This window comes from Dicentrarchus labrax, unplaced genomic scaffold (assembly GCF_905237075.1).
Source record: "Dicentrarchus labrax unplaced genomic scaffold, dlabrax2021, whole genome shotgun sequence".
In the NCBI taxonomy this organism is placed as follows: domain Eukaryota; kingdom Metazoa; phylum Chordata; class Actinopteri; family Moronidae; genus Dicentrarchus; species Dicentrarchus labrax.
In genome coordinates, this window is record NW_026136767.1 from 1 (window position 1) to 21,394 (window position 21,394).

The 21,394-nt window shown below is 43.6% G+C and overlaps 1 protein-coding gene and 1 long non-coding RNA gene across 21 annotated transcripts in view; one reads left to right on the forward strand and one right to left on the reverse strand.

Moving 5' to 3' along the window:
* The window catches only part of LOC127359771 (uncharacterized), a 38,468-nt gene continuing 17,074 nt past the window's right edge, over nt 1-21,394 (forward strand). For 3 of the 7 annotated variants that reach the window (XR_007882842.1, XR_007882843.1, XR_007882845.1), the window contains exons 1-2: nt 1-68; nt 124-673. This is a non-coding gene — a long non-coding RNA (uncharacterized LOC127359771). Of the gene's footprint in view, nt 69-123; nt 1,056-21,394 lie in introns of those variants that run through there. The other 4 variants (XR_007882839.1, XR_007882844.1, XR_007882840.1 and 1 more) reach the window with 4 other exon arrangements.
* The window catches only part of LOC127359770 (uncharacterized), a 57,856-nt gene continuing 38,507 nt past the window's right edge, over nt 2,046-21,394 (reverse strand). For 7 of the 14 annotated variants that reach the window (XM_051393891.1, XM_051393895.1, XM_051393893.1 and 4 more), the window contains 4 exons: nt 12,125-12,448; nt 3,646-3,966; nt 2,993-3,338; nt 2,046-2,679 (listed from right to left, as the gene is read on the reverse strand). In XM_051393891.1, the coding sequence (XP_051249851.1) occupies nt 2,649-2,679; nt 2,993-3,338; nt 3,646-3,966; nt 12,125-12,448 (1,022 nt within the window). In that variant the 3' untranslated portion in view covers nt 2,046-2,648. Of the gene's footprint in view, nt 2,680-2,992; nt 3,339-3,645; nt 3,967-12,124; nt 12,449-15,471; nt 15,580-15,756; nt 16,099-17,106; nt 17,449-19,012; nt 19,161-20,673; nt 21,079-21,394 lie in introns of those variants that run through there. The other 7 variants (XM_051393886.1, XM_051393887.1, XM_051393885.1 and 4 more) reach the window with 4 other exon arrangements.

The window sequence follows — 21,394 nt, forward strand, 5'->3', positions numbered from 1 at the left end:
CTCTTCCTCACAGGTTAGTTAATGACAGACAGTCAGTGAGTGTGTGTGTGTCCAACTCTTCCTCACAGGTTAGTTAATGACAGTCAGTCAGTGAGTGTGTGTGTGTCCAACTCTTCCTCACAGGTTAGTTAATGACAGACAGTCAGTGAGTGTGTCTGTGTCCAACTCTTCCTCACAGGTTAGTTAATGACAGACAGTCAGTGAGTGTGTCTGTGTCCAACTCTTCCTCACAGGTTAGTTAATGACAGACAGTCAGTGAGTGTGTCTGTGTCCAACTCTTCCTCACAGGTTAGTTAATGACAGACAGTCAGTGAGTGTGTCTGTGTCCAACTCTTCCTCACAGGTTAGTTAATGACAGACAGTCAGTGAGTGTGTGTGTGTCCAACTCTTCCTCACAGGTTAGTTAATGACAGACAGTCAGTGAGTGTGTGTGTGTCCAACTCTTCCTCACAGGTTAGTTAATGACAGACAGTCAGTGAGTGTGTCTGTGTCCAACTCTTCCTCACAGGTTAGTTAATGACAGACAGTCAGTGAGTGTGTCTGTGTCCAACTCTTCCTCACAGGTTAGTTAATGACAGACAGTCAGTGAGTGTGTGTGTGTCCAACTCTTCCTCACAGGTTAGTTAATGACAGACAGTCAGTGAGTGTGTGTGTGTCCAACTCTTCCTCACAGGTTAGTTAATGACAGACAGTCAGTGAGTGTGTCTGTGTCCAACTCTTCCTCACAGGTTAGTTAATGACAGACAGTCAGTGAGTGTGTCTGTGTCCAACTCTTCCTCACAGGTTAGTTAATGACAGACAGTCAGTGAGTGTGTCTGTGTCCAACTCTTCCTCACAGGTTAGTTAATGATGTTACTGAGTCAATGTGAGCAGATTGTGTCTGTAGATTGAAGAGAATCAGAGTCTCACTGATGGTGGAAATAAAGGTTGTACTTCCTTAAAACAGCCGTTTTTTGAATGGAGTTTGGTGTGACAGTGTGGAGCAGAGGGGATTTGAACCTTAATAATTCCCATAAACTGAGCTGACCGACCTTCTAATAATGAACCTTGGAAACAGCAGAGAGCAACAGGAAGTGGAGATAAACCCTCCTGTTTTCTTCTTCTGTGGTCTCGTAGTAAAAGGTAGATTAATAAACACAAACCCTGGAATTAGTTTACAGTAACGTCACATTGGACACAAACAGTTAATAAAGAGTGTGAAGCACAGAAACAGTGACAGACAGCAGAAATATGAGATTGAATAAGGTCGCTGTATATGTCAGGACACTCATCAATAACTATTTGTGTATTTTATATAGAACAACAACACAACAGCATTGTTTGCTGGATATAGGATTTATGCTCCTAATAGATACAAACAATACAGTAATGTTATTTTACGAGCTCAGAATTTACATTTACCACCAGTCAAATTAGAGGCAGTGCTTTCACTTAAAAGGGGGCGGGGCTTGACGCAATGGGACCTTCACCTGTTGAATCATAGAGTTACTACTTTAAATGTCCTACAGTGAGTTATTGTACATAAACAATCAGAGAGAAGATTGGATATTTTTATATAGTTATTGTTAATGTCTGCCACCGGGTCGGATTCCCCTTGAAATCAATGAAACCAGGCAGTAGAAACACTACCACTGTTGTCCACAGGGGGCGCCAGAATCAACTCAGACAGTTCCTGGAGTGTGACGAGTGTGCCGTCCCCATGGAGCAGAGCAACAGGCCGTACAGGCGGCAACTAACAGTTGATGTGATTGAGCAACTGTAATTAGTGAGAATCAATATTAGATTGTGGAAGCTGCAGATATTTCACTGCTGATAACGCTTTATGGACGCTGTCACTACAGACACAGTTTACACTCATTATGTTATTAAAGGAAATCATCAATCTGAGACACATGGCCTCCATCATCACACCTAGATACAATAAGAGAAATCTGCTCCCGCTCTGCCACATGGGGGCGCTGTAATCAAAGTTTTGATGCCTCCTGAATCCATCATTCTCACAGCTTTAGATCCATTTTCATGATGCTGTCAGAGTGGAGAAATGATTTCTGTACATTTGAGCTTTATTTACAGTTGTTCTCCTCAATATTCATCATTCTCTAAACAGAGTGTGAAATGATCGAATCCATAACTCATCTGCTCACAACACTTTATGGATTCAAACACATGAGAACAGTTCAGCTGACTCATTCACTCATTCACTCATTCATACAGTGATTCAGCATCAGGAGCAGTTTGGGGTTCAGTATTTTGCTCAAGGACACTTTGACATGCAGCGGGAGGAGCCGGGGATCGAACCAGCAACCTTCTGATCAGTGGACGACCCGCTCTACCTCCTGAGACACAGCCAGATATATATGTATAGAAGCTGAATACACAAACATCAGAGAAACATTATAGAGCTACATGAGACCAATCAATCAATCAATCAATCAATCAATCAATCAATCAATCAATCAGTCAATCAATCAATCAGTCAATCAATCAATCACAGTATGGACTGCAGGTTCATTCAGACGATGAAGAGAGGAAACACTGAAAGCTGAACGTTGACATTCTCTTCCTTTGAGCCCCTTCAACAAGATCAATAATCAAAGATTGATCAACAGACCAATCAAACAGATTGATCAGCCATCAGAGGAGTTGGATCAATGGAGCTGCTTCTGTTCCTGGTTCTCTCTGCAGAGGAGACAGAGGACAGTCAGACACAGACAGACACAGAGACATCTGACCTCTGACCTGTATCTACAGCACTGACCTCTGATCTGTATCTAAAGTACTGACCTCTGACCTGTATCTACAGTACTGACCTTTGACCTGTATCTACAGCACTGACCTTTGACCTGTATCTACAGTACTGACCTTTGACCTGTATCTACAGCACTGACCTCTGATCTGTATCTACAGTACTGACCTCTGACCTGTATCTACAGTACTGACCTTTGACCTGTATCTACAGCACTGACCTTTGACCTGTATCTACAGTACTGACCTCTGACTGTGAGCTCCACTGTTTTCCCTCTCAGTAAGTATCTGATGTTTCCCCTCCTTGTTGTAGATTCTGCAGCCGTATCTTCCTGTGTCTCTCTCTTTGGGGCATTTCAGGGTCAGACTGAGGTCTCCAGTTTTCAGCAGGTCTTCGTTCATCTCAGTTCGGTCTCTGTAATCCTGGTTCTGTTGTCCAGGCTGGTCAGAACTGTTCTGATACACATGGACTGTTATTGTGGGTTCAGGTTCAATGCGTCTCCACTCCACTTCAGCGTCCTCAGGCAGGTCAGCTGTGGTCTTGAAGGGCAGTTGGACAGACTTCGCCCCCTCCTCCACCTCCACCTTATGCTCTGAGAGAACAACAAACCCGTTATGCTACAAGCTAACGTTACAGAGAGCTAGCTTTATGCTACGAGCCACAGAGCTAATGGAATACTACAAGCTAATGCTATGCTACGAGCGGACATTGTCCAAGTGTATTGGTGCAAATTGTTAATAACAATATAGCTACTAGCTTAATAACAATATAGCTACTACGAACCAGAAAGCTAACAATGATACAATATTTAAAGCACTGACCTTTGACCTGTATCTACAGCACTGACCTTTGACCTGTATCTACAGCACTGACCTTTGACCTGTGTCTACAGCACTGACCTTTGAACTCAAGCTCCACTCGTTTCTCCATCAGGATCTTTCTCTCCCTGCTGTAGACGGTGCAGGTGAAGGTGTCTCTGTCTGTGGGGTATTTCAGGGTCAGACTGAGGTCTCCAGGTTCCAGCAGGTTTCTCTTCATCTCTGTTCGGTCTCTGTAATACTGGTTCTGTTCTTCAGGCTGATCAGAGCCGTTCTGATACACATGGACCTTCCAGTTGTAACTGTCTGTCCACTCCACTCTGACGTCCTCAGGCAGGTGAACTGTGGTTTTGCAGGGCAGCAGGACAGACTCCACCCTTGAACCCACCTCCACCTGGTAGACTGAGAGGACAACAAACCACAACATCAGCTGCACTGCAGAAAATCTATTTCTAAGTCAGTCAGATAATCTGATATTTAGATTTAAAATCTAGTGGGACTTGTTTTGAGTGTGAACTGATGATCTAGTGCTCACTATGGAAGGCTGTTTGACTGAATTTAAGTAAATGTCACTTGTCTTAATGAGCATGATCTTATTTGGAGTTATTTTTAGCTACAGGGACACATTAGCTACAGGACCTCCAGTATGCTTTGACACTTTAAGATCTGAACTTTCAACACAAAAACATCTTATTTCAACTTTTAGTCTTTTGGCTTCTCTGATATTATATTTTACACTTTATCTTCAAACTAAATATTTCATTTTGTTCACGTTGCTTCATTATTTTTCAACCCGTCTCTGGTGACCAGTGTGAAGCAGGTAAGGAGAGAGAGGCAGGTGAGGCTGTAGGTGAGTCGTGTGAGACAGGTAAACTAGCAGGTGAGCTGAGTGAGGGGAGCACAGTAGCTGAGGCTCAAGAGATGGAGGCCTGTGAGTCTGGGTGGGGGTCTGCTCCTCTTAAACAGCGCAGTAAGAGGAGAAGCATGTTGACCGTGGAGGTGGGTGGTAAAGCCGGACGTCTGGCCGGTAAACCGAGTGCTGCAGAGAACAGAGCAGCTCTATCTGACAGCAGTGACAGTGAAGGGTGTGTGTCTGACAGCAGTGACCTGTCTCACACTCAGCAGGCTGCTGCTCAGGTGTATACTGCCAATGTACTGAAGTCTTTTTTACAACATACCAAAGGGATGAGGTAATTAATGTTAGAACAGTTCTTCCCTGATATGCAGCTGTTGTAAATTCCCCATTATTACTGTGTTTTATTGTGCAGGAACTGGTCAGTGCTGAATTCAGTGTTTTTACATCAGGCACCTCGTTGGGCAGCTAAGGGGTCCTTGGGAACGTGACGTTGAGCTGTTCGCGGCCTTCTGGTTCATTACATTGATACCTGTCTGCGTTTGTGATAATAAAGTTCTTTGATATGCAAATGAAGCGTTGAATTTCGGCTCTATAAGCTAACGTTACTTGTGTAGCAGTGTTTATTTGATGTTTAATGTGCTAACTGACTGGCAGCTGTTGACTAAGTTGAGGCGAAGTTAATATGTGCTCATTAAGCTAGCGCACCTTCTCATGTATATTGTGTTTGTCCATTGCAGATACCATACAGAAGAGAGTCAATCAGACCAATGTAAAGCCTCAAACAGTGCAGACAATAGAGTCAGACTGTAAGCAGTAAACCAGAAACACCGAGCTGTATGTAATTGGAGTCGTGCTTCTTCATTAAAGCCACGTTAACTGTTCTACTGTGTCCGGCCTCGCTCTCTAGTCGGAGTGTCTGTGTGGATGAGGTGTTCCAGCGAATCCACCTAAAACAACATACAGTCCTTCTCTCCGCAACAGCAGGGTTTCTATAATTCAGCCAGGTATATTGTAAAACACAGAGCAGAGTCAGACCTGGCAGACCAAGAAGTATTCAGACTGAAAAAACTGATGATTAAAGTCAGGAAACAACTCGTTCTTTAATGATGGTGAATGTACAGATTTTACTTTTATTTATTTCATTGATTGTTTTTAGTCTTGTTCTTAACATCTTTATCATTATGAATGTTTTTAAAGTAGGCAGTCTGAATGTCAATGGTGCCAGAGAAACAAGAAAGAGAGCAGTAGTGTTTGAAATGGCTAAAATGAAACATATTGATGTTTCTACAAGAAACTCACAGTGATGTTGGAAACGAGGCAGACTGGAGCAGAGAATGGGAAGGAGAACTGATTTTAAGCCATAACACCACCCTCAGTGGAGGAGTGGGCTTCCTGTTCTCCAGAGGTTTTACTCCAACCTCTCTGGAGGTCAGGCATGTTGTGGAGGGGAGGTGTCTTTCAGTCAGAGCTCGTTTTGAACATTTTAATGTGGTTTTTATCAACATTTATGCTCCAAACAACGGTGCAGAGAGGAAACACTTTGGAAAGATGAATGATATTTTAAACAGCTGTGGCCCGGAGGATTATTTATTCGTGGGTGGGGATTTTAATTGTACTGAAAATGAGATTTTTAGATCGCAACCATGCAGAGCCTCATCCAGTATCCCAGCATGCCTTGAGGCAGCTGGTCTCCTCCCATGGCCTGGTGGACGTGTGGAGAAGGATGCACACAGGCTGCAGACAGTACACATGGTCCCACGTTAGAGAAAACAGAATGTCTTTGGCCAGACTTGATCGTTTTTATGTTTTTAAGCACAAAGTCAGTGTTATAAAAATGTGTAAGATTTTACCAGTTGGTTTTACCGATCATTCTTTGGTTTTGTGTAACGTTTTTATCAGAAACATTTTATCCAAAAGCGCCTATTGGCATTTTAACTCTGTTTTAACTGTTGATAAATCTTAGCTTTAAGCTAATTTTGGAACGATTTTAGACAGAAAAAAACGAGTTTGTCAGTCTGAGGCAGTGGTGGGACCATGGAAAGGTTCACATTAAACTTTTATGTCAGCAGCACATGCTCAATGTCACACGTGACATCACCAGATCTATCAAAGATCTGGAGACTGATATTGTGGATCTCGAGTGTATAAGTGAGTCCACAGGAAATCAAGGATATATTAAAATCCTCAAGACTAAAAAGATGGCATTAGCCAACCTGCTGGACACTAAAGTACAGGGTGCGCTGGTCCGGTCCCGGGTTCAAAACATCACAGAGTTGGATGCTCCATCAAGTTTCTTCTTTGGGCTTGAGAAGAAACAAGGGCAGAGGAGACAAATCCACTCTCTGCTCTCTGAGACAGGGGAAGAGCTAACAGAGCCAGGCCTGATAAGGAAAAGAGCTGTCGAGTTTTATGCCTTGTTGTTTGAAAGCAAATTTAAAGAAAATGAAGAACTGATGGAGGAGGTCTGTGGTGGACTTCCTCAGGTGTCTAGAGAGGCTAACTCACAGCTCGACAGCCCACTGACTCCACAAGAGCTGTACGCTGCACTGCAGAGCATGCAGGGGAGAAAGGCTCCAGGCATCGACGGCCTCACTGTTGAGTTTTATAAAGCCTTCTGGGACATCTTGGCCCATGAAATCACTGATGTGTTTAATGAGAGCCTGGTGTCTGGGTCACTGCCACTCTCATGTCGGAGAGGCATCATCAACTTCTTGCCCAAGAAAGGTAATTTGCAAGAAATCAGAAACTGGCGTCCTGTCTCTCTCCTCTGCACTGACTTCAAAATACTGTCTAAAGTCCTGGCCAATAGGCTGAAAGGAACCATGGAGCAGATTCTCCACCGGGACCAGACGTACTGTGTGCCCGGCAGGTCTATGGTAGATAATATCTACCTCATTCGGGATGTTTTGGAGGTCTCCAGTTCATTAGGCATAAACACTGGATTGATCTCATTAGATCAAGAAAAGGCTTTTGACCGTGTTGAACACGACTTCCTTTGGAAGGTCATGGAGAGGTTTGGGTTCAGCGCTGGTCTCATATCCAAGATCAAGGTGTTGTACAGTGACATTGAGAGTGTGCTGAAGTTTAATGGTGGCTTGTGTGCTCCTTTTAGAGTGCACAGAGGCGTCCAGTCTGGGATTCTCTATGCACTCTCCCTAGAACCCCTCCTACAAAAGATAAGATCATCTGTTCGAGGCCTGTTTTTACCTCGTTTTAACAGTAGTGTTGTTTTACCTGCTTATGCTGACGATGTCGTTGTTTTTTCAAAGATCAACAGGATGTATGTGTTTTAAACTCTGTAATTGAGAAGTTTTCTGTTGTGTCGGCTGCGAGGGTGAACTGGAAGAAGAGTGAGGCCCTTGCTGTTGGTGAGTGGCGTGAGGGCCTCCCTGTTCTCCCTCAAAGCCTGACATGGAGAAGAGAAGGCTTAAAGCATCTTGGTGTTTATCTCGGGACAGACATGGGAAAAAAAAAACTGGGAAAACATCATGGAGAAAGTGGATAACAAACTGGCTAAGTGGAGGTGGCTCCACTCACAAATATCTTTTAGAGGGAGGGTCCTAATCTTAAATAACTGGGTGGCCTCCATGTTATGGCACCGGCTGTCTGGACCATCCAACAGGTCTCATTGCTCAGATTCAAGTAAAGATGGTCAATTTCTTCTGGGATAAATTGCACTGGATACCACAATCGGTGTTGTTTTTATCCAGAGATGAGGGAGGCCAGGGTCCACCTGGCTAGTAGGACAGCCACCTTCTGGCTCCAGTTTATTCAAAAGTATCTGACTGGACCTGAAGATCTGGTGTGGAGAGACGTGGCCAGCTGCATACTCAGGCGTGTCAATAACCTGGGGCTGGATGCTGCTCAGTTTTTAACTGATTTTAAATTCTTAAAGTTAGGTGGGTTGCCTCCTTTTTACCAGGGTGTTTTTAAATCCTAGACACTGTTTAAATGTAAAAGAAGTGAGAAGTGTGACTCTCTGTACTGGTTGTTGAAGGAGCCTCTAATCTGTGGTGCCAAACTGGACGTGTGCTGCAGCACCGTGCCTAGGCTGATGGGGGCGCTGTGCAGCTCAAAAATTGTCTGCCTGAATCAGCTGGTAGATGCAGCAGGACTGGCACACACAGATAACCACGCTCTGGGCTCTGTGCTTGGGGTGTGTTCTGTCCGTCTGATGCAGAGGAGCCTGGAGCTCTGGAAGAAGAGGCTGACAGAGAAGGAGAGAGCCCTTCTCCTCAAACACTGCAGGGGAGAAGCTGAGCCTGAGCCTACAGACCCGTATCCAGAGATCCACTTGGGCCCTGGGTTCACGGAGCTCAGCGGCCCCCTACTGAAACTCCGTGATGGGGAAAATGAAGCCTGCACAAGGCCGATGAAGAAACTATGCACAAAACACGCCTGTGGCGGCGCCCGTGGCAGATCTTGATGTTCCCGCGCAGCAGCCGGTGCCACTGGTTCACATTGTAACACTAATGATTTGGTTATGGTAGATCAGAGCAACCCTGAGGAGCAACATGCCTCTGTGGCTGCAAAGAACCTGGGTAGTTCTCAGTCTGCAGACACTGAGGAAGCTTCCATCAGTGCAGACAGAGACACTGTGAGCACACAGGAAGGACAGGGTTTCAGTCAGGTATCATGTGAAGGAGAAGACATGGAGTATGACACTGAATCAGACACTACATCCATCGGTGAAACCTCTAACAGGAACACAGATCTATATTCTTTAGACGAAATCAGTCATTTTCTGGATGTAACTTTTAACAAATCTGTCAGAGTAATTGATTATTTCAGCGACACTGAAAAGTTCATCAGATCCGTCAATGTACTAAAAAAACTGGTTGGGTTTGACTTATTGGATGAAAAGAAACGCTTCCGTCCGAATAAACATCTCACTACTCTGAGAAAAGCAATAAAAGGTAAAACTACCAAAAGGATAAGAAGGTAAAATGATCATGTACCACATGGTGATTTCCTCTTTTTACTGTTCTTTGTTTCTTTTTACCTGTTTCTCCTCTCCGACCTCAAATAGGATCTTTAAACATTAACGGTGGGAGAGACAGATATAAAAGAGCATTAATATCTGAAGTCTCAACTCAAAAAAGGATGGATGTGTTGTTTCTGCACAGACTATAAGATGCTTTCTAGAGCCTTATCAAATAGACTAAAGGACGTCTTGGAAATATTTGCGCATGCAGATCAGACCTATTGTGTACCTGACAGGACAATTATGGACAACATATTCCTCATTCGTGATGTTATAGATTGTGTAAATTTGATAATGTTAATTTTGATATTGTCTCTTTGGACCAGGAGAAAGCCTTTGATCGGGTGGATCACTCTTATTTGTTTTCTGCACTTAGGGCTTTTGGTATTGGTGATGGTTTTCTGGCTTGGGTGGGTTTATTTTACAGTGTTGCTGAATGTATGGTGAAGATGGGGGCAGGGCTGAGTCGGCCAGTCCCTGTACAGCGTGGGATAAGACAGGGTTGTCCAATCTCAGGACAACTGTATAGCTTAGCTATTGAACCGTTGCTGTGCAGGTTGAGGGATCGTCTCAGTGGTCTCTCACTGCCTGGGTCCTCAAATCTTGATGGTCCTCCTACTGTTTCTGCTCATGCAGATGATGTAAATATTTTTGTCACCAATCAGGAGGACGTTCAATGTTTGAAGGACACCCTGTCGCTGTATGAAAAGGCCTCAGCTGCACGGGTGAACTGGGCAAAGAGTGAGGCTTTGTTGATGGGGCAGTGGAGGGACCAGGCAGTGCCCAGTCTGCCTGGAGGACTTGAGTGGGGGAAGAAGGGTCTGAAAGTGCTAGGAGTGTTTTTTGGACACCGAGGGCTTTCAGGTAAAGAACTGGGAGGGAGTTCAGGAGAAAGTGTGCGCTCAGTTGTCTAAATGGAAATGGTTGCTACCCCTGTTGTCATATAAGGGAAGAGCTCTGGTGGCTAATAACCCGGTCGCCTCGACTCTGTGGCACAGACTCATTGCTCTGACACCACCAAGAGGCCTGATGGAGGACATTCAGAGACCCATCCTTGACTTTTTCTGGTCTGGCCAGCAGCCCTCTACCTGCCTGTGACTGAAGGAGGTCAGGGACTGATCAACATCCAGTCTAAGATTGCCTCCTTTAGAATACAGACTGCAAAAAGACTACTATATGACTGTGGCCCAAGCTGGTTTGATACAGCTCGCCTGAGGAGAGCTGGGCGCTTGGGCTACGATAAACAGCTCTTCCTCCTGCGGCCCGAGGACCTGGATCTAACTGGACTGACACCTTTTTACAGCTCTGTGCTGCAGGCTTGGCAGATCTTTAAGCCATGCGTGCCACAAACGAAACTCCAGGTATGTGGTTGTTTAAAGAATCGTTTTTCAACAATTTCATCAAGACTCAAACACTGCAGTCTGCCAGCCTGAGAGCCAATCTCAGAGAGGCTGGCTGCACCAAACTGGGCCATCTGATGAAGATGACAGCAACAATGGTGGAGAACAGCAACATCACCTCCATCAGGTTGATCAACAGAGTGCTGGAGGAAGTCTGCACTGCCACAACCCGTGAGAGCATTTGCAGAAGACCATGCTCTGTGCGACCAGTGGAGTGAGGAGTATGAGTACAGTCTCCCCTCTCTGACTCTCACCCCAGCTGTGGGGGAGTGGCAGGAGGGAGGAGGTGAGCTGCTGTCCCTCATAACTCCTCAGCTGGACAAGTTTTAGGATGCAGGGAAGAAGGCAGTCTACCAGATCTGCGTCAAGGTTCTGAACCTGCGCTCTTTGATAGGGAAGAAGGAGTGGAGGTGGACTGAGTTTTTTGGTCCAGACATTTCCCCAAAAGGCAGCTGGTGGTCCCTGTACAAGCTGCCTGTTGAAAAGCGAACAGCAGACCTCCAGTGGAGGGTTGTACACGGGGCAATAGCTACAAAAAGATACAGAGCGCACCTGGATCCAGAGCAGGAGGAGGACTGTGTGTTCTGTTCTCAGACTGAGACCTTGTTTCATTTATTTGTTCAGTGTCCTCGGTTGTCGGCGCTGTTCCAGCTTTTAAAAAGGGGTTTCAGGGTCTGGGGGAAGAGTTTTCTTTTGATTGGTTTATTTTTGGTCAGAAATAGCATGCAACAAATAAGATTGTAATAACACTGATGAACTTTTTATCTGGTTCTGCTAAGTTGGCAATCTGGCTGACCCGCAGGAACCGGACTCAGGGTGCCAGCAGTGTGGAACCGGTGCTGGTTCTGAAGGGACTACTGAAGGCACATCTGAGGGTGGAACATGCTTACCACAGATGGTGGACAATTTGCAGGCCTTCAGTCATATATGGGCTGTTGGGGGGTTTATGCTCTGTGGGGGTGGAGAGCTAAATATGACTTTCTGATGAAAGATTGGTCGACGGGTTCTTTTGTTTTTATATTTATTTATTTTTGTTGTTTGTTTTGTTTTGTTTAGATCTAAAGTGATGATTTTCTTTCTCTCTCTCTCTGTTTTTTCCTTTTCTCTCTCTCTCTCTCTCTCTCTTCCTTTCTTTCTCTCTCTCTCTCTCTCTCTCTCTCTTTCTTTCTCTCTCTCTCTCTCTCTTTCTTTCTCTCTCTCTCTCTCTCTCTCTGTACAACATTCTATTGCAGCTTTCGTTAGTATGATACAATATTCAAAGCAATGACCTTTGACCTGTATCTACAGCACTGACCTTTGACCTGTATCTACAGTACTGACCTTTGACCTCAAGCAGCACTTGTTTCTTCATCAGGATCTCTCTCTCCCTGTTGTAGACGGTGCAGGTGTAGATGTCAATGTCTCTGTATGTGGGGTATTTCAGGGTCAGACTGAGGTCTCCAGGTTCCAGTAGGTTTCTCTTCATCTCTGTTCGGTCTCTGTAAAACTGGTTCTGTTCTTCAGGCTGATCAGAGCTGTTCTGATACACATGGACCTTCCTGTATCTGTCCGTCCACTCCACTGTGACGTGCTTTAGCAAGTGAACTGTGGTTTTGCAGGGCAGCAGGACAGACTCCACCCCTGAATCCACCTCCACCTGGTAGACTGAGAGGACAACAAACCACAACATCAGCTGCACTGAAGAAAATCTATTTCTAAGTCAGTCAGATAATCTGATATTTAGATTTAAAATCTAGTGGGACTTGTTTTGAGTGTGAACTGATGATCTAGTGCTCACTATGGAAGGCTGTTTGACTGAATTTAAGTAAATGTCACTTGTCTTAATGAGCAGTTTGATCTTATTTGGAGTTTTTTTAGTTACAGGGACACATTAGCTACAGGAGCTCCAGTATGCTTTGACACTTTAAGATCTGAACTTTCAACACAAAAACATCTTATTTCAACTTTTAGTCTTTTGGCTTCTGTGATATTATATTTTACACTTTATCTTCAAACTAAATATTTCATTTTGTTCACGTTCCTTCATTATTTTTCAACCTGTCACATTACATTGATTATAACAGACTATAAATAACAAACCTACTGAAAAAAGCAAACTATAATAACTCTGGTCATCAGTTTTTTCAGCATTCAGTCAGAAACCAAAGTATTAGACTCATTTTAACCTGGAGATGGAACATGAACATCTGAACCACATTTTGTCCCAATCCAGTGAAAATGTACCAAATGTACCAAACTTGATGTCAGTGCATTCAGTAGTTGATAGAGATATCTCAGCAGATCTGTAAAAGTCTATATTTGTTCTGTTGAGGAGCAGCAGTTCATCCATCTTGTTGGCCAGAGAGCGGACATTCTCCAGGTGTATTGATGGAAGCGCAGTACAAATTGTGTTGTTAAGATTTCAATACTGTTGCATCCTGAACTTCTCTGGACTGTACTCACCAATTTTGAAGTTGTTCTGATCAAGTAGTTACTACTCTAAGTAGTTTGTTAAAATAGAAACCCTGAAATTGCCGGATGGCCTCACAGTTTGACATTAAATTCAAAATGGCTGAGTTCCTGTTGGGTTTAGGATATGGCTCAAAGAGGCTTTTTGTATGTCCCAACATAGTGTTTGTGAAACAGGACACCAGGGCTGGTTTTTTAAAAGTTTGTAGGAGGCGCTATCGAGCCATTTTGACACACCCACAGTTAACACCCAGATGAAATTTAAAATGCTAACATGTGGGACGTGTGTGCCAAGTTTCATGAGTTTTTGAGTCAGTTTGGCCCCCAAAATGCGATCAAATGTTAAAACAACAAGGTGATATTCACCATGTCGGCAACATGGTTCAATAACAAGTCATAAGATTCATAAGATGTCATTGTCAACAGTCTAAGGACCAAATTTCCGCTGGATGCGGTCAATCTGCTAGGAGAAATACATAAAAGTGTAATAAATTATATTTCTGGTTACCACTAGGTGGCGCTACCACTTTTACTGAATATTATCACACAGATGTGTTCAGGCTTATCAGACACGTGCATTATGGTGCAGATTGGACAACGAAGTTATGACAACTTCTTGTTTCATGGCGAAACGTCAAATCTTGGCGCCACGGCAGAGACACACCCTTCAGATTCAACTCACAAGCAGCACTACTTTTAATGTGATGGTGTTTACATCATACTGACCAAATTTGAAGTTGATCAGATCAATTCTACGGTGGCCGACAAGGGCAAACGCGCTGCAAACGGCAAAATGCTGCAAACACGGGAATAATGTAAATCCAAAAACACACAAACACATAAAACAAATGCAACAGAAAAATGCTCCAAATACCAAAAACACACAAAACAACAAAACAACTGCGAGAGAAACGCTGCAAATTCGCTCGACAAAACGGAAGTGCGCCAGGCCACTAGGGGGGACCCGACCTGAGGGATGGACCAGTCCTGTGGGACCAGACCCGAAAGACATGGAAGAAGAAGAAGAAGAAGAAGAAGAAGAAGAAGAAGAAAGTTGGCTAAGTTTTGGAGAGGGCAGTAAAAACGTTTTCCTTTCTTTTCCTTTCTTTTTTAAGCACTTGGCCGTAATCTTTTATAATATTATAATATTATAATTATATTATAATACTATTATAATATTATATTACATTATATTATATTCCACCGTACAGTTCCCTAGGAGGAATTTGTTCAAATACAATGTGTGCAAATCGCCAGAAATTGCTGGTAAATCCAAAATGTCCGACTTCTGTTGGGTTTGGGATATGGCTCCAAGAGCAATTTATGGTCAGGACGTCAGGACGTGATCTACATGTGTACCACTTTTCATACTCATAGGTGAAATGTGCCGTTGGGGCTGCTCAATAGGCAGTGCTTCCGTGCACGTGTTAGAGACCCATTAAATTCTTCACCACGACTGACATTTTTATTTTTTTTAATTTAACCTTTATTTAACCAGAAGTCTCATTGAGATTAAAAATCTATTTTACAAGAGAGTCCTGGCCAAGACAGGCAGCAGCACAGTTCCACAGTTACAGACAATCATTTAAAAACAACAGAGAACATATAAATAGAGTCACAGTCAGAACATCGTCAAACAGTGCATGTACAGACAGAAGAGCCAGCTTCAACCTCATTAAGAAAGTTTATAGAAACCAGCTCCTTAAGTTTTAGCACTTGTGGGCAGATTTTCAGGACTTCTGGCATATGATAAAGGCTCCAAAAAGGCCATTACATTTTATGAATAATAATAATTATTCCTACTAATAAAACAGGGCTTTCGCACGATTTGTGCTCCGGGCCGAATAAAAGCTCTGTTAACATATGAAGTGATTCTGTCCATAGAAACGCCTGAGAGCTTTTAATAAAAATTTATAAAAAATAAATGTATTCAGTAATTTAAACTTATATTTTTCTTGTGTGCGACATTCTACAGATACAGACATTGAAACTACAGTGAAAGGTGAATATGTTGCCTGTATAATGTTGATATGACTATGAACAGACTATTTTCACTGTCTCTTTATGCTGCAGCTGCTCAGGTAGACAGTGTGACCCTCGGTTTATAATCCCAGACCTCACTGTCCCATACTTCTATGAAAACCACAAAACCGTCAAGGAGCAGTCAAGGAGCAAAGACGATAACCATCGGCATTATGGGTAATGTAGTAGTGACATACCTGACATGAAATACTGCCGAAAATGCACCAAAAGACCCCCAACAATAAGACTGAGAACCAGGAGAACCAGGAGAACCAGGAGAGCTTTAGCCCAGGATGGAAATCGTTCTGTGGGAAACAGAAACATAAAGAACATGAACCTTTGACCTATATCTACAGTACTGACCTCTGACCTGTATCTACAGTATTGACCTGTGACCTATATCTACAGTTCTGACCTCTGACCTATATCTACAGTACTGACCTCTGACCTATATATATTAGTTTTTAGGGTTTGTTGCTGACCTTTGACCTGCAGCTGTATGTTTCTCACTCTCCGTTGTCCTCCTAATGCTCTGGCGGTGCAGGTGTAGGTACCACTGTCAGAGATGTGGAGTTTTGTCAGCTTGAGGCTGAGGTCTCCAGTTTCCAGAGCGTCAGCCATCATGGATGTTCGGCCGCTGTAAAGCTGGTTTTGGTCTTTGAGTTCATCCCCTTCCTGCTGACGCTGGTGGACGGTTGGGGGATTGAGATCGTAGCGGCTCCACACCACTGTGGGGTTGTCCAGTTGAAAAGTTTGGAACTCACAGGGCAGCAAGACAAACTCATCCCAGTCATACAACTCCACAGCTGAGGCATGCTGGTAAACTGTGAGGTCAAACAGAAAGAGAGGTTTAATCACAGCAGCCTTATTTCAGGTCTTATTGCTTCTGGATCTGGTCGTGTTTGTGATTGGACTTTGAAACCACATGAGCACATTTTAATACCAATAAGACAAATAACAGAACAAACTGATAGACTGACTTTATTGATTCAACATGGTGTTTAAATGAGTGTGTTACTGTCTGAACTCCTCTTTCCTCACATCTTTTCCTTCTATCTCTCCATCACGTCTTCAGTGGGAGCCACAGATACTCAGGGAGAAGACAGGACTGATGGACACGTGAAGACATTCATACAGATGAGACACACCCTGAGTGATTGGGACCATCTGTGTCCATCTTGTACTAAATGATGTTCAGTTGTTGAAGCACTGTAACAAAGTTAATGTCGTCTAAAGTGTGTGTAGCCTGTAAACTAGAAAACTGACCTCTGACCCGTGTCTAAAGCTGACCTTTCTACAGACCTATATCTAGAGCTGTGGTTCCAAGCCCTTTCCTTTGAGGGACCCCTTTTCTATCATTTAGTAAACTGACAATCCCTGACTAAGTGACATATTTTATAAAAAAATTTACAATTTAGCCAAACAGTGAATTCAGTCACTGCAAGAAGCTTGTGTAAAACAGGTGATTTAAATGAATTTTGAGCAGATTATTTCCTGTTTAGGGAACTTTTTATATGATTCTCTGTCTGTTTTATATATTTATTCATTATTTGTAACAATCATACAACTTAATAGGCTTCTTTTCTGACAAATTCAGTGTTTTCTTGTCCCTGATGCTTGGCCATTGTTCTATCAGACAATTAACTTAAAATTATATATTTAATTTTCTTTATATAAGTGAACCAAATGCTGAGATCTAGGCCTACTGTGTATATTTTCATTTAGTTTTCTTACATGCCATAAAGTCAAGAAAGCTTCGCCCCCATTAAACTTTTAGGACCCTCAGTTTGGGAATCACAGATCTAGAGTAGGTTTTAAGGTTTGTTGCTGACCTTTGACCTTCAGCTGTACTTCTCTCACTCTCCGTTGTCCTCCTAATGCTCTGGCGGTGCAGGTGTAGGTGCCGCTGTCAGAGAGGCGGAGTTTTGTCAGATTGAGGCTGAGGTCTCCAGTTTCCAGAGCGTCAGCCATCATGGATGTTCGGCCGCTGTAAAGCTGGTTTTGGTATATAAGTTCATCACCTTCCTGCTGACGCTGGTGGACGGTTGGAGGATTGAGATCGTAGCGGCTCCACACCACTGTGGGGTTGTCCAGTTCAAAAGTGTCATACTCACAGGGCAGCAGGACAAACTCCTCCCCCTCATACAGCTCCACAGCTGAGGCATGCTGGGAAACTGTGAGGTCACACAGACAGAGAGGTTCAATCACAGCAGCCTTATTTCAGGTCTTATTGCTCCTGGATCCTCAATCTGCTCCTGTTTGTGATCAGACTCACAAACAGGATCAATAACAGAACAAACTGATAGACTGACTGTATTGATCCAACATACAGTCAGTCTATTATACCTGTCGAACTAAGTGCAAGATGGCGCCCCTGTGTTTGGCTGGCCGTCTCCCTCTGCTGAAAGTGCTACTGTTTTTCTTGTATCTGCTGTTTGTTGTACGGAGTGTGTCACCGCTGCAGGTGTATGATCGCCTGACACTTCTTAATATTCGTGAATCTCTGGAAAAGCTGCCAATTTGCAGCTTTGCTGGACACTCAAAGACGCTTCCGCCTTTCCTGGAGTCTATACCACTACATCTACGGCGTCTTTCCTGCTGGTTACCTCGTAACAGTAGCCGCAGAAAACGCGGAAAGCGAGGGGGAGTCCTCATTAAACTGAAAATGTCTCTGGCTTCCTCCCTCCACGATCCCTGTCGTCTACCAGCTGGATCCTTCACAGACTACAGTGGCTACGATTTGCGGAGTTCCACGGAGTACAGATATCGGTGGCTCCGGCCTGTTCTTCGGGACACCGGGGCACTGCTCCCGTGTTGTCGGCCAGTGCGGATCTCCCAGCGCGGCTGTGTGCCGGGAAATCTTCGCTCGCTCAGTCGCTTCTCTTGCCAGACTGACCGATGCTCAGTTCACACGGCCCTGATAAATACCAGATCTCTTACAAATAAGACATTTATTTTAAATGATTTTTTTACAACACATGATCTGGATTTCCTCCTGTTGACAGAGACCTGGTTGAAACCAGGTGAGAACAGCGCCTTTTCGGAGCTCCTCCCTCCCGGCTGTTCCTTCTTCATGATGATAAACTACATGTATCCCTGGGCTGGTTAAGGGACAGTTTGGCTGCCTATCAGAGAGCTCTAAAGGAAGCCAAGTCCAAATATTTGTCCTCCATTATAGCTAACAGCTCTCATCATCCAAGACTGCTATTTAATACTATTGATTCTGTCGTTAATCCACGCCCTACTTTCCTGTCTGATGCCTCCACTGCAACCTGTGAAGAGTTTGTGTTTTTTTTCACTGATAAAGTGGCATCTGTCAGGCAGAATATCTGTAATATGAATATGTCTCTTGATGATGTCTGTGCTCCTCCGGCACAAACCCACGAACTGTACCTTAGATATTATTCCAGCCAAGTTTTTGAAGGAGGTTCTGAGTTCTGTTGGGTCAAGTCTGCTTGTTTTTATAAACACTTGTCTTAGCTCAGGGTCTGTTCCAGCTGCCTTCAAACACGCTATGGTTAGGCCCCTCCTAAAAAAAACGCATCTTGACCCCTCTGTGCTCTCCAATTTTAGACCTGTCTCCCACTTGCCTTTTCTTTCTAAGGTTTTAGAAAAAGTTGTTTTTATTCAATTACAGACATTTTTGGAGATCAATTCTATTCTTGATAAATTTCAGTCTGGTTTTAGATCCCGACATAGCACCGAGTCAGCACTGTTAAAGGTGCACAATGATATTGCCTTGTCTGTGGATGCTGGGAATCCTGCTGTGCTGGTGCTGCTGGACCTCACGGCAGCCTTTGATACAGTTGACCATGCAGTCCTTGTATCTCGCCTAGAGCAGCACGTTGGCATCCGTGGCACCGCTCTCCAGTGGTTTAGGTCATACCTGGCAAACAAGAGTTTCTCTGTCTTGATTGGTGACCACTGCTCCTCAAATGCATCGCTGCCCTGTGGGGTGCCACAGGGATCTATTCTCGACCCTATTCTGTTTTCATTGTATATGCTACCTCTGGGATCAATTATAAAAAAACACAACCTGTCTTTTCACTTTTATGCCGATGACTTGCAGATATATTTGCCCATGACACCAAACGAAAACACTGCACTTACTAAGCTGCTGGACTGCATCACAGATATAAAACAGTGGCTGTCACAGAACTTTTTGTACTTAAATGACAGCAAAACTGAATGCATTTTGTTTGGTTCACCAGCTATGTTGAATGTTCTCACCACAAATTCTGGCACCCTGGCCCCTCTTTTTAAATCACATGTCAAAAATCTTGGGGTAACATTTGATACTGGGCTCAAATTTGACAAACAGATTAGCTCTGTTGTCAGTACGAGCTTTTTTTCAGCTCCGTCTTTTGGCCAAAGTCTTTTCTCTGTCGGCAGGATCTTGAGAAGGCAATCCATGCTTTCCTCAGCTCAAGGCTGGACTACTGTAATGCCCTTTACGTCGGCCTCAGTCAGTCCTCAATTTATCATCTCCAACTTGTGCAGAACGCTGCTTCCCGATTTTTAACTAGCACGTCCAGATGCGAACACATTACCCCTGTGCTGTCGTCACTCCACTGGCTTCCAGTCCGTTTTAGAATTGATTTTAAACTTTTGTTGTTTGTTTTTAACACCATTAATGGCTTGGCCCCCTCTTACTTGTCAGAGATTTTAACTTTTCGCAATTGTGGCAGAGCCTTGCGCTCTTCGGGTCAGCTTCTGTTAGAGGTCCTTAGGTCCAGACTTAAACAGTGGACCGTCGCTGCTCCTAGACTGTGGAACAAACAATGCCCCCTGACATTCGCACCACTACTGATCTCGGCCTTTTTAAATCGCAGCTTAAGACCCACTTTTTTAGATTAGCATTTAATTCTGACTAGGACAGTACTATCTCTTAGGTGTACTCTTTTTATCTGCTCCTTTCTGTGCATTTCTGGAAGGCTTTTAATACCCTGCAGTGCTGCAGCACTACAGCACTTTAAATTGTATTTGTATATTATATACGTGTTATGTATTGTTTCATGGCTTTGTTGTAAAGCACTTTGGGTACCTTTCGGCTATTGTAAAGGGCTATACAAATAAACTTGATATAATTTGATTTGATTTGATTTGATGGTGTTCAATGAGTGTGTTAGGATCATTAATACTATTGGTAATATAAGCTATAAGAATGTGAACAACCTCCAGAGATATAATCCTGAAGAACAGAACTGAGGACAGTCTGACTGTACAGTCTTCTACATTCATCATGATTTACACAAACATTGAAAATATGCTGCCTTTAATATGTTCTTCATGTTTTTATTGGAGTTTAAACAGACTAATGAAGTGAAAATGATAGAAATACAGATTAAAGACATGAAGTTGGACTAATGATCAGATCAGAGGGGGGAAGGTTATCTTACCGTGCACGAGGATCACAAACACCACAAACATCTTCATCTTCTGTAAAAACTACAACAACCACAAAGTCCTCATTAATCTGCTTCTCACTAAACGAACACTTGAAAAACACATTCAGTTCACAGCCACTTGTCACTTTCCTCCTCCTGATAATCTGCCGACACTGTGAGGAGAAAACTTTAGTTTCACTTTAAACTGTTTCCAGAGAAGCAGCCGTTGGAATGGAAAGAAATCGACTGAGCAGCTTTCACACAAACATTATTGGTTGATTGCCAATAACTCCCAAAACGACATATATGAGCGGTGGAGAGTAGAGCAGTGACAGACACACTGGACCTGAAGGACGTTAAACGGCGGGTCCGTGGTGTTGAACTTTGACGTATTGCCAAGAAACAGGGAGTTGTCTAACCTCAGTGAAACTGTCAATGTTTGATAAGAATCCCACCCTGAACACACACACACACATGCACATATTGAGTGATACTCATAGTGCCACATACTAAACAGGAAGTAAGCTTTGTGTGGTGATCTTGATCTGATTTACATGAGATGTTCATGGTGTGGTCCACACATGATACACTGGTGCAGCAAACCCTGATGTGTGTGGGCAGCGAGGGTCCGACCATTGCTGCTTGTAGCTTTGAGTTTTAGCTTTATATTTACAGGTTTAAAGTCTGCTGTTCCACATGCGACCCCTATACTGCCCTCTAGAGGCTGATTGTG